This window comes from Heteronotia binoei, chromosome 14, assembly GCF_032191835.1.
Source record: "Heteronotia binoei isolate CCM8104 ecotype False Entrance Well chromosome 14, APGP_CSIRO_Hbin_v1, whole genome shotgun sequence".
NCBI lineage: Eukaryota > Metazoa > Chordata > Lepidosauria > Squamata > Gekkonidae > Heteronotia > Heteronotia binoei.
The window spans coordinates 35,482,504-35,495,041 of NC_083236.1; the positions used below are offsets into that span (position 1 = coordinate 35,482,504).

The following is a 12,538-nucleotide window of genomic DNA, read 5'->3' on the forward strand; positions in this document are numbered from 1 at the left end:
AGCCTGAAAATTTTAACTGAGACTTGCTCCACTAGTAAAATGGTGTTGTGCTAACAACAGCCAGGAGCACCAGAGTTCATGCTGCTCTTGTGACTCAGGCACAGAAGCTAAGCACAAATGCTCACTGTTAAGCATCATTGCAGGCAAGGACCCAGTGAAACAAATGTAGATAGCATGCAACACTTTAAGGGCCAGAAGAGATCTGAAGGCAGCTTACCAGTACAGATAAGTCCTATGAATCATGGTGGGATAGTAAGTGAACACTTCTTTCTAATGATCAATTAGCCACAAGTAATTTCTCCGTGGAGGTTCTGTGCTACCCATGTGGAGAAAGACTGGATGGGGAAAAATAACTGGGGGCGGGAAGAAAGAAAGCTTTGCCAACATTAAGGCTTCCCATGTCCATTCCACTGGTTTGGAAATCTCCAGCAGTGATGCAGTTCAGACAAGTGGGTCTACTGCCGTAACCTTTCATCTGGGCCCAAGATCACAGTGACCCTATGCTCTGGTGCAGCTGTGACATGGCACAATAAACAGCTATTCTAACACTGTTTGGAGGGGGGACAGGGCTGTGTCTCAGTGGTACACAGTATGTGTTTTGAATACAGACAGTCTCAAGTTCAAACCCTGGCGCAGCCAGGTAAACACATTAGGTAGGAGGGAATGAGAAAGACTGCTACCTGAGACTTTGGAGAGCTGCTGCCAGTCAGAGCAGGCAATCCTGACACTTAATGATCTGACCCAGTAAACAGGCAGCTTCATGCATTCATATGTTCCCTACTGAAGCACACCGGGCCTACTGTGCTATTTGAGAGCTACAAGTTCCATGAGGGAGAACTTACAAGCAAATGTTAGGTGCATAAAATCACACCAGCTTTGTTGGCTCTGTGTTGGTGAACCATTATCGGTCCGAGCCCAACAGCAGCTCCCCCCCCCCGCATTGGTGTGTTGCATTCAAAGAATGTGCCATCTTGACAATGCTACTCCACAATGGCACTGCTGTCCCAAATACTTTCTGTGCAGCAACTTAAAGAATGCAGCTGCATGTTTATAAACAGACAGCTTGAACTCAGCTACCAAATCTGGCAGAGAAGAGTAGCACAGTTTTTGGGTTATATTTTCAATTTCCTTGACCTGCTTTCTTCCCTCTCCTTTGGACCATGACCATGTTTTTGACTATTCTAATAAGCCCCAAAGCAGGCTGAAATGTCAATGAAATTAAAGCAAAATTCTTTCTTACAACATCATCAGGCTCACAGTACACAAGGCTTTTTGTTCGCATCGATAAAAAATAAAATTAGTAAAAAAAATTTACACTAAACGTTTAAAAGCAAACAAACATGATCAATGCTATATCTAACTTTCATAAGTGCAAGCGCACGTAGCCTGTACCAGCATCTGACCATACCATAAATACGAAGGTCCCAACTCCCAGTGAGCCATGGGGCACTGCAAGGATTTCAAAACATATTCATAATCTCAACATTACCATAAATACAACATTTGCAAAAACTTTTTAAGAAACAGGCATTTCGGACTTTTTCATAAGACTTCTGACGATGGAAACAACAGTTTATAGTATTATAATAATGCATAGGGAAGCCCTTTAGAACACGCAGAAGTACTACTGAGCTTAGTCACTTCCGATGCATTGCGCTGGAGGACACAAACCCAGTTGTGTTAAAATCTGCAATGATTTTATTATCTGCAATAATAAAAACAATTAAAATGTAAAAAAAAAAAAAAAAAAATCTGCAATGATTTGCCTTGTCTTGAAGGGAATTTTAAAAAAAATATCTTCCAGCCACCAACCAAGAAACCCCTTCAGGTACATACAAGGCCTTCTAGATGTACAACTCTTCTCTCATCCTGGTACTCATTAGAGGACTTTCTACACGTGGCTTGCAGAATGTATGCGTGCAGGGGAGCCCCATTGTTCATACAAGCCTAGTCATATATTGTTCAAAAATATGCTTACTGTATTCCAAGAATATGACCAGCAAGAGAAAATCTGCCCACTCTCTCATACATGAGGCATCCCTAGTGCCACAAATTAACTGAATAAAAATATTTTCTTAAGAGTTATTCTTTTTAGGTATTTTATTTAAAAAACGATTCAGCCAAAGTTAACCACTTCTCATAGATTTCAGTGAACAAGAGAAGCACACATTTAAAAGCTCTCTCGCTGAGATCAACAAGACTTAAGATAGATATTCATTATGACGGTCATTAGACCAGACTTAGAAGTGTTTAAGCTATGAGTGACCTGTGCCCAAAGTTGGAATGTCTCCATTCATGGAGTTCAAGAAGAATTGCGCCCTCCTCTTTAATGCGTCACCCCTTTAAGTCAAAGACCTCAGGATGGCATAAACAAAAGCAACAGTGAGTCCAACAAAGAATTATTACTGAGGACCCACAATTTTTTCAGAATAGGAAAGCACATCTTGGAACAATATCAGTTCTAATAACCTACAGTGCAAGAATATGGTCTGAGACAACACGGAGCATTTCAGCTGCCTTTCCCCCGTTTTCATTTTGATTGTTATAAACACCAGTTAACAAAGAAAAATGTACAATAGTGAGGTAAATTGTGTTCTATCAGCAGAAACTGCCAATCTATAATTCAGTTAAATATTAATAGTTTGAACAAAACTTACACAAAAAATTGAAAAGAAAAAAAACTTCACCAACAGCATTCTAAAGGTCAGCAGTAGTCAAGAAAACTGTGCCTTCGAAAGAGGTCATTTATATACCAGCCTTTGATCTCAATACAAATTCTTCCAATTGTGCCTTAAATGTATTACCTTTTAATCGTTTCCTCTTCCCTCCCATCCCACCCAACCTCTAGAACACCTTATGTTCTACCTTCTTGACTTTTTGTATAAAACATCCATTAAAATGTGGTCACCCGGCAGCAACTTTCAGTTGCCTTGAAAGAACAGACTCCTTACAGCACAGCTCTCCAAAACAGCAATGTTTCTCGGGCCACATTAACCCAGTTGTAGCAACAGTGTGGCAGGTCTTGAAGGCCCAGCCCTCTCCCCTTTAAATGAGGACTGGATATTGCAGCATCTGAAATCCACACCATAGCTGTATGTTGGCCCACATGTGACACAGTTTTAGATCACTTGATTTAACACAAGGTTTTAAAAATAAAAACCTTATGGAATCATCCATTTAATATTGTATTGTAACCCTTAGTGTAGTTCAGTCCATTTTAAATAGATTAAAAAAAGATTCTTAGAAATGAAAAAAAAACCCCCACTGAAAATGACATAAGTACAATTCTACTTTCAGGCACAGACCTTAAATTGTAAGGAAGCCCTGGTAAACAAAGGTGCAACTGTCCATCTCTCTCTCTCTCCCCACAACGGAGTTAACTGTCTCTTTTGGCATACAAGTTAAGATTGGTTTTCATACAGTATTTCTAGGGTCATCAATGCTAATGAAGTTCAAGACAGCATAATTATTCAGAACAATTCCCCTTGGTGGCAATGCACCTCTCTTGTTCTCTCCCGTTTTATTTAATCTATTCCTCTTTGTTAAAAGCAAAGGAATTCCTCCACTAGCATAGTTTAGTATCTTTAGATAAACAGAACTGAAGGCCTCTCCTTGGCCAGTTGCCAATGTACGACAGCTCGCCCACAAATATGTTGAGGCGTAAGCATTTAAGCAGTTGTGTTTGTGTGTGTGTTGTTGTTTTAAAAAAACAAAGTTAGAACAGTTACCATACCCAAGCTGAGCATACAGTCTAAGTTTCTGATGCAAGATGTTTGTTTCTTCTGTAAATAAAGGTATGTTGTTACGTGGTCCCTCTCAAGATGTTCTTGCCTTCTTGGCTTTCCAAAGATCTCTCAAGGAGAAGGAACACGAATGCGGAACAGCCCTTGCTGGAGTTGTAGTCGGAAGAGTTTGCAGTTTGCAATACGCAATGCTGCACATCCGGTACGGCGAAGATCAGAAGGGAACAGCGGCTTCGTGTGGTGCCAAGTTCCAGTACTTCTTTTAAATTCTCGAACATAATCATAGTTGGTACCTTTCGGAAAAGGCATTTGTTGTGTTAGGTTTCAACAGCATTTAAGAAACAGCTTTACCTAATAAAATCAATGCCATCCCTAAAGGAAACACATGGGCAATGGGCAGGTAGTGAATTAAAAGACAAACATGCAAAGAAAACTAAATCCAACGATATTCTGCATCTTAACTCTTGTTATTTTGAGAAGGGCCATTACAAAAATGAACCCCTTCCCAAAAAGACAATGCCAGATTTACATGGCACATTTATACCCCGCCTTTCCTGTAACTACTATGACCTTAAAGTGCTAGGGAAAGGAGTAGTGATATCTGAGTACCTAAAGCTCGACATTTCATGAAAGGCCCGTCTAAAAGGAGGACTAAGCAACACGGGAATCATTCAAACACCAAGAACCCCTTTCCTTCATTAAGACAGAAGGTTTGTAACTACTGAACTTATAGAAAAATCCTAAAAGCCCAGATGTAACATATGAGGTATCTAAGTGGACAACTTTGATGCTTACAGAAGAGATGCTACTTTGGTACTTGATCCATCCTTTAGGGGAGACAAATGTAACTTTTAAAACTATACAATAAAAAAAAATGTTTTCTCATTTAGCTTCCAACCTGTGTCAAGGTCTCCAATCACATAAATGCTAGCTCCGATGGGCACAGCTCCGTATACAAATGAAGAACTAGCTGGGATGCATAAGTTCTGGTCATTCAGGTAGATCCACCTGCAAGAAAAGGCAATGTTTAAAGTGTTGCTAGAGTAATTCATGCAATGAAGACACACATACATGCAGAAGATACCGGTTGTGCATTAACCTTGAATGTGTAAAGATACAAAGCATAAAGGTATTTTATTTTTAGGGTAACATTTTTTCAGAGGTAATGCAACGCCAACGTACAGCTCATTCCTATCTGTGTTTATATGGAAACAAGTTCCATTTATCCAACTTTCTCCCAAGAAAGCATGCTTAGGACTGTAGCCCGACAGAAGACTTGCACCTTTCTAAGTGCACTCAAGTCAAATGGTGCCAAAGAGCGTAAGTCTGCTTAGGACTGCACTGACAGGGAGCAAACCCAAACTCAAGAACTAAGTCCCATGTTATTCCATGTTCTTAGTATTGCAGTCTCAAGAGTCTTAATTCCCCGCTGCTCTGTTGCACCTGGAAGTTGTACCAGAATCTTTTGCTATGTTGCTTGGGCAGAGCACATAAATGCAGGAAGGACTATTGAGGGGGGAGACATCTCTAGAACAGTGAAGCTCAAAAGTGGCACCGAAATGGGCACTGGACAATAGAAATTCAGACTTCATTAATTATTTGATCATTCTGACAGAGCATTTGATTTTCTACCTACGGGCCTAAGAAAAGAACATCTACCATCTGACAGCCTTCACTCTCAAAAGCTTATGCCCCCAAAATTTTATCAGTTGCTAAGGTGCTACAGGATTCAAGCCACAGCTCTCCTACTGCATACCAACGCAGACACCCTCCTGGAGCCATCTGTATGAGCTGCACTTTAAAAACCAATCTTGTAAAACACCACCCTCTTCTGGTTACCAGAAGTATAAGCACTATCACAACTGTAACAGGATGCAAGTAGCATAGCTGTGTTGGTCCAAAGCAGCACAAAAACGTTTTGAGTCCAGTGGCACCTTTAAGACCAACAAGGTTTTATTTTGGATATAAGCTTCAGTGTGCATGCACACGAAACCTGATATCTGAAAAAGCAGTAAGGAGCTGCCAGAAAACGCTTGAAGAAAAAGAAATATTAAGGGCAGGGGGAACTAAAAATCTGGTTGGATCCACCTCTATACTGGGCTACAAAGACTTGATAGCCTGATTCAGCAAAATGAGTCAGTACCATGTAAATTCAAATTTCAAGGGACAAAAAAGGAGAGCAGCCATATTATAAAAAGTTACCAGAGCAACTATGCAAATAAAGCTATAAGAATTAAGGTAGAGTTAGTTGACAACAGACTACAGGGAAGCAGACTCATCTAAATCAACTCTGCCTTTAATGAAAGGAAACTTATTTCTACTGCTATGTTGTCACCTTTTAAATTCATCGTGATAGAATTCTGATTTGCACGTCACCATTTCGCTGGACTGATTATCATCACGACTTCTCACGCCCCCAAAGACATAGAGCTCTGAAGCCACACCGCAGGCCACTGCTCCAAACCTAACAAAATAATATTTTGCTTTAGAAAGCAAACATGCTGCCTTTCCAGAGAACCTGCTCAAGAAGGCTCACAAAGTAAAACATGTCAAAAATAATAAAAACAGCATAAAACCCATAAAAATTAATCAGCTATTCAAAGCCCAGTCAGAGCTTAAATGCAGCAAAGAATTTAGCACAGGGGTGTCAAACTCATTTGTTACAATCTGACATAAATGGGACTTTGTGGGACCAGGCCATGGATATTTTAAAATGTAATTCCAGGTAGAGGAGATATAAACTTTATAAAGGATACAGACAGGTCTTTTTTGTAGAAAAAGCCCAGCATGAACTCATTTGCATATTAGGCCACACTCCCTGATGTCACCAAAGTGACATCACCCATTCAGTAGGTTGCTTTCTGCATACTGACACAAAATAGTACAGTGGCACCAGTTCTAAGGTCCATTCAGCAGAGACATGCTGGTTCAAAGCATCAACCTTTTATTTGCAAGGTCACACAACTCCAGCAAGGAACAGCTTCTAGCTGGCCATATAAATGCTGAAAAGTGAAACTGAGCTCCACTCCATTAAAATACACTGGAGCACAGACAAAGCTTCAAGGAAAACATGGAATGGATTTTCTATTTAAGGTCTCTGTGCCCAGACAGACTAGTCCCAGAGTTCTCTATCTGGGCACAGAGACCTTAATAGAAAGTCCATTCCGCATTTTCTTTGCAGCTTTGCAAGCCCAGAATTGCTTTTTGCTTCAGCCTGGAAAGACAAAGAAGAAGGAGCTGGGAATTTTGGCAGCCTTGGAGCTTCAAAGGGTGAGGACAAGAGGGTCGAAGGGAGGGGCGAGAAAAGACGCCCATGGACCTGGGCGGGCTTATTCTGGCCTGTGAGCTGGACATATGACGCCCCTGATTTAGCAGGTAAGAAAGCGGCCCGTGTTACCTCTTAGCAGTAAGCAGAATTTGACATAGCTATGAATTATCCAAAATTAGCTTTACATTTATTGTGCAAAGAGGTTTAAAAAAAATCATGCATCTGACAAAATGATACACAGTACACTTTGATAGAAGGCTTCCAAAACCTAGAAACTTCCAATCAAGCAGTGGCAGAGCAGCACAAACACAGCAATGCAGGTCCATCATATCTGAAAGCAGTCACTGCATAGTTAGACTGCTCCTTGGTGAATTCTCTTTGAAGTGAAGATCTGTAAGTTCATCTATGAAACATTTGAAGGGCTATAGAACTCAGATGAAGCAACCTGGACCATTTTGAACATATCACCAACCTCCTTTCTTTCAAGGGACAGATTGCAGTCCATTGCTGGGTCCTTGGGTCATAACATTCAACAGATTCGAAAAGTTTGCCATATGAGCCACCGCCCATTGCATAGATCTTTTTTTTCATAGCTGCATAGCAACCAATCTTTAAATATAAAATAAAAGAAGTAGGGTAACTGTCATGTACAATAACATTTCACTTAGATGACACAAACAACCACCCAATTTTTAACCAAACAATTTTTAAAAGAACATAAGCAGAGGCCCTTATCAAAATAATCTATGTATTCAGAAAAAAGAAAAAAACAATTTGCTCTCTGGTATATATTAACCATCAGGGCATCTAAAGCAGACCATCCATAACCACATTCATATAGAAAATACATCAGCCTATGAGGTAAATCCCTGCAAAAAAGATTGCTATTTGAAGAACACTTGTTCTTAGAGCAACCAACACTGTTCTGTATCTCCTTGAAGTCTTTCTTCCCTTTTGTCCTGTAAAGGAGTTCATCTCAACAAACAAATATCATTTTATTTTGCATTTTTAAGACCAATGCAGTAATTTCTAACCAGTTATATATGAATTTTATTTTGATTCCATGAATAGCAGTAAGATGGTGACTTGTTTGCACTGATCTAACATGCCTGAACAGACCAAGACAAAACATTTCTGGACTATGGAGATGTGCAGAAGATACCTGTGCAGCGATGTGCAGGAACAATCACTGTTGCCCCCAGCTTGAGGTAAGTTGGACAAATCTGAACTGCACCACCTTCTACAATGATTCTCCTCTATACACCTAAAACAGTCCTGGAGTTGCCTTATCCACAATCAAAAGAAGACTCCCTGCCCCACCCCACACCAGACACAAATACAGTGTCAACCTATATTCTTTACTATCCAGAAGATCTTTGTTGCAACTGTGTTACTAAACTATAAGAGAGCTTTGGGCAGGCTGTTGTTAGCTAGCACAGAGGTGAGAACCAGCACTTCCCATATGTGTAAGGTTATAGATTTTGACCCCTTCAGGGGTAAAATGGGGTTGTCAACAACATACTTCACAGAGCTGTTGTGAGAATGACTGAGTATATCACAGCACTTGAGAGAGTGAACCGACCCAAGCAACTCCTGGTCCAAATCCAGCCTCAGCCACAAAGCCATGGCGTCTCTCAGGCCCAGTCTTATACTTACAATATGGGGAAGAAATGCTGGATTACCTTGGTGGCTTTCTGTAAGCATTACTTAAGACTTTTAAAACATTTTTTTCTAAAACCCATCATAAAAAAACCCCTCAGATGCAAAATGCCAAGGAACTCCATAAAACTTTCAGAACTACTGAGATAAATACTCAAAATCTTTCATGTCCAGGAAGAAAAACAGCAGATAAACAAGAAATCAGATGCCGAGATGCACGTGATATATTGAATATGGAAACAGTGTTCAAGCACCTTCTGAAACCCAAGCACGGAACCAGATCTCTGAAACATGGTAGTGGTATTTTAAACTCCTACCTTCCTAACCATGGTCAGGTCTGGCTGCTTTGTCCAAGTCCTATTATAAATGTCATAGGACTCCATGGAGATGAGCTCCCGCTCTCCGTCCTCACCTCCCAGAACGTATAACACACCGTCAATCTCCACTAAACCAAAATTGTGCCGTGCCTATTAGAGATCAGTGAAATAATAAAAAAATTAAGTTTGCTTTGTCAATAAAAAGAATTTAACAGATTTTTGTTAATTAGAATACAGAAAATGGCCAAAGATCTGATTAGTGCAAAAGTCAACTAGGGTGAGGTACACATATCACTAATTTATTTATTTAGATATTTATACCCTGCTTGTCTCCCCACAGGGACCCAAAGTGGTTTACAGCATTGTTCTGCATTTTGCCTGCTTTCATTTTACCCTCACAATAATAATTCTGGGAGGCAAGTTAGGCTATCCAAGAGTAATTGGCCCAAGGTTACCCAGCAAACTTTCATAAGCGAAGCAGGGCTTCAAAGCTGGGTCTCCCAGATCTGAGCAGTCCACACTAACCACTACACCATGCCGGCTCTGAAAGGCAAACTTGCCTCATTCATTGGTGTGAGAGGGCTCCATGAATTCGTATCTGGGTCGTACTTCTCCCCAGAATTTAAAGTGACTTTGTTATCATCTTGACCTCCAAGTACAAACAGGAACCCTTCTGAAAAACAGAATACAGAAAGATTTCAAAATTCAAGCAGCATCCTGCAAAAAGCATCAAGCAGGTATAAGGTTTATAAGAATCAGGCATCAAGTATCTAGGCTGTAACAATTCAGCCTTGGCACTCTTTCCATTTTGTCACTTAGCTTTTCAAGGCCAACAAGATAGGCCGAATTGGTTCACTGATAGTAAAGACTTAGGAGCAGCTTTTTCCTTCTGCCTTTGTCAGGAGAACATACAGAGCAACATTCCACTGAAGTTCTAAAGTGGAGCTTTCCTTTAAAAAATGTTTATGAGGTTTCTACCTAACAATATTTCTAATGCTAGGGCTTTTTTTGTAGCAGGAACACCTTTGCATATTAGGCCACACACCCCTGATGTAGCCAATCCTCCAAGATCTTACAGGGCTCTTATTCCAGGGCCTACTGTAAGCTTCAGGAGGACTGGCTACATCAGGGGTGTGTGGCCTAATATGCAAAGGAGTTCCTGCTACAAAAAAAGCCCTGTCTATGGCCGCAAGGATACTTCACAAGTATGGGATTTTTTTATTTTTAAAAAAATGAATTCTCATTAAGTTTCTTCTTGGAAAGCCACTTGTCCTCTCATATTTAATATAACACAGAAAGGAACAAGAATGTGACTTTCCAGTTGCAAGTTCAGACAAACAACATTTGGCAAGATCTATAATGCAGATATAACACGGCCAGGATCCAAAGAGGCTAAGCTAGTGCCTGCTATGTACCAAGTGCTTCTGTGTGAGAAGGATGCCAATTTTTCCTTCTGGTAGCAGTTCGAGAGAGTGCTGCTCCAGAAGACCCCTTTTAGGATAGGGAGGTGATATTAAGTGAAGACTAATAAGAGCAAATAAACATTGGGTCTGATATATAAAAATACAGACAGTGGCCAGATATTCCTCCATGCTTGACCTTTACTTAGTCAAGGATTCTTCTCCTGCTGGTTTCTGCTCCAAAATACAGAAAGAGTCACCTTCCAAAGTGACCATGACCCCAAGTTTAACTTTGTAAAATAGATAACGATATTAGGCTTGTGCCTCTTGCTTGAGAGAGAAGCATTCGCTTACCAGCTGAAAGTACACCGTGATTTATCCTGGGTGAACTAATAGAGGCTAGTTCTATCCAGAGTTGTCTGTTTGGATCATAGAGAGGACACATACATCGCACAGTTGCTGATGGCTTCCGAGAACTAATATAAAGAAAAGGCACAATTCAGTACTCACTGTAGGGCTACTTCCAATTTCTACTACTAAAATAATCCAGTGCTCTGGCACTGCATATCAGTTGCCACCATACAAATGACCCCCAGATCTGTATTTCATGAACTTCCCAAATGTAGCTGTCTCTGTACTAGACAAGCATTCAGATGCAATGGTTGAACGGATAAGGGAGAAGAAGTGGAAACTTAATCCAGACAACACACAGGAGATTCTTGCTAATAAAGCTGATGTTCTATATAGGAATTAGATTTCTGTTCTAGGTTAAGTGAGATAAATCCCTGGCTGAGCAGGTGAAAAGGCTTGGAGTACTTTTACAGCCTCTTTCAGAAATGAGGAAAGTTGTGGCAATGACAGCCCTCTTGAAACTACGTTTGGTTAAGACGATGTCCTGGAGAGCCAGTTTGGTGTTGTGGTTAAGTGTGCAGACTCTTATCTGGGAGAACCGGGTTTGATTCCCCACTCCTCCACTTGCACCTGCTGGAATGGCCATAGTACTCATAGGAGTTGTCCTTGAAAGGGCAGCTGCTGTGAGAGCCCTCTCAGTCGCACCCACCTCACAGGATGTCTGTTGTGGGGGGAGAAAATATAGGAGATTGTAAGCCACTCTGAGTCTCTGATTCAGAGAGAAGGGTGGGGTATAAATCTGCAATCTTCTTCTTCTAGATTCAGGCCATTTTGTTACACTAACCCTTGATACCATAACCTTTAGGTTAGATTACTTAAACAAGCGCTAGCCAGGGATCCCTTTGGAGACAACCTGAAAGGTTCAATCGTTTTAAAATGTGGCTGTCTATCTGCCAGTCAAATAGGGCAAGTCACTATGAGCACACACCGCCAGTGCTGAAGCAGTTTGCTCAAAATGCATTTGATCTCTGCTGAGGAAACTGAGCAGGAGTCAGGGGAGGATGATAGACCAAGATGAAGATTTAAGACTTCTTTCTAAGGAAACATTATTCCCTTTTGGTGCTTTATAATGCTTTTTATTTGCAACTGCTGAAATTAGCTTTAGCACTTTAAGACTAGATTTCTTTCATTCTACTGATAGACTTTCACACAAAAAGTCATACAACTTACACATTCAGATAAGTTAGAACACAACCAACATATATCAAAGAACATGCTGCTATTAATTTCTGGGACTTAGTTGAAACTCTAGTTTATAAGTGAGATATAATATTTCCAGACATTCTGAAACCATGGCGACTGGGGGGTGGGCACAGAATCTCCATAACTAGGGGAAAAGTAAGACATCTTAAGAAAAATTGCACTATCCATAATACTTATCTTAGAAAACCTACATTTATTGCTGTAGCAATATAAAATGCATAACAGATAGATTGGCATATTGATATCGGGCTATTTGACATATTTATGAAATTGAAGAGAATTTCTGCCTTCATTTTCTACATCCAAAAGTGTGAAAATACCCAGTACAAGATAGAGAATTGCAAACTACCGCTCCTGATGCTGCTTAAGCACATATCTAAAAGGTCAAAGGAAAGCAAACAGCAAAGGAAAGCAAACGAACAAAAAAGGTCCCTTTACCATTCTTGAGTAAATGCTGAATTCCTCTTGCCCTGTAAAAAGGGGTACTTTTCCCACTTCATATAAAATTTTCATCTCTTTGGATGGTGTAAACAGACA

At 40.4% G+C, this 12,538-nt stretch overlaps 1 protein-coding gene across 1 annotated transcript in view; it reads right to left on the reverse strand.

Annotated features, from left to right (window-relative positions):
- Positions 1-2,848: 2,848 nt before the first annotated feature.
- Positions 2,849-12,538, reverse strand: part of GAN (gigaxonin) — a 33,341-nt gene continuing 23,651 nt past the window's right edge. The window contains exons 5-11 of the mRNA XM_060254331.1: positions 10,742-10,863; positions 9,548-9,660; positions 8,988-9,137; positions 7,484-7,620; positions 6,079-6,207; positions 4,642-4,751; positions 2,849-4,036 (exon numbers count right to left, since the gene is read on the reverse strand). Of these exons, the coding sequence (XP_060110314.1) occupies positions 3,855-4,036; positions 4,642-4,751; positions 6,079-6,207; positions 7,484-7,620; positions 8,988-9,137; positions 9,548-9,660; positions 10,742-10,863 (943 nt within the window). The 3' untranslated portion in view covers positions 2,849-3,854. The remainder of the gene's footprint in view (positions 4,037-4,641; positions 4,752-6,078; positions 6,208-7,483; positions 7,621-8,987; positions 9,138-9,547; positions 9,661-10,741; positions 10,864-12,538) is intronic.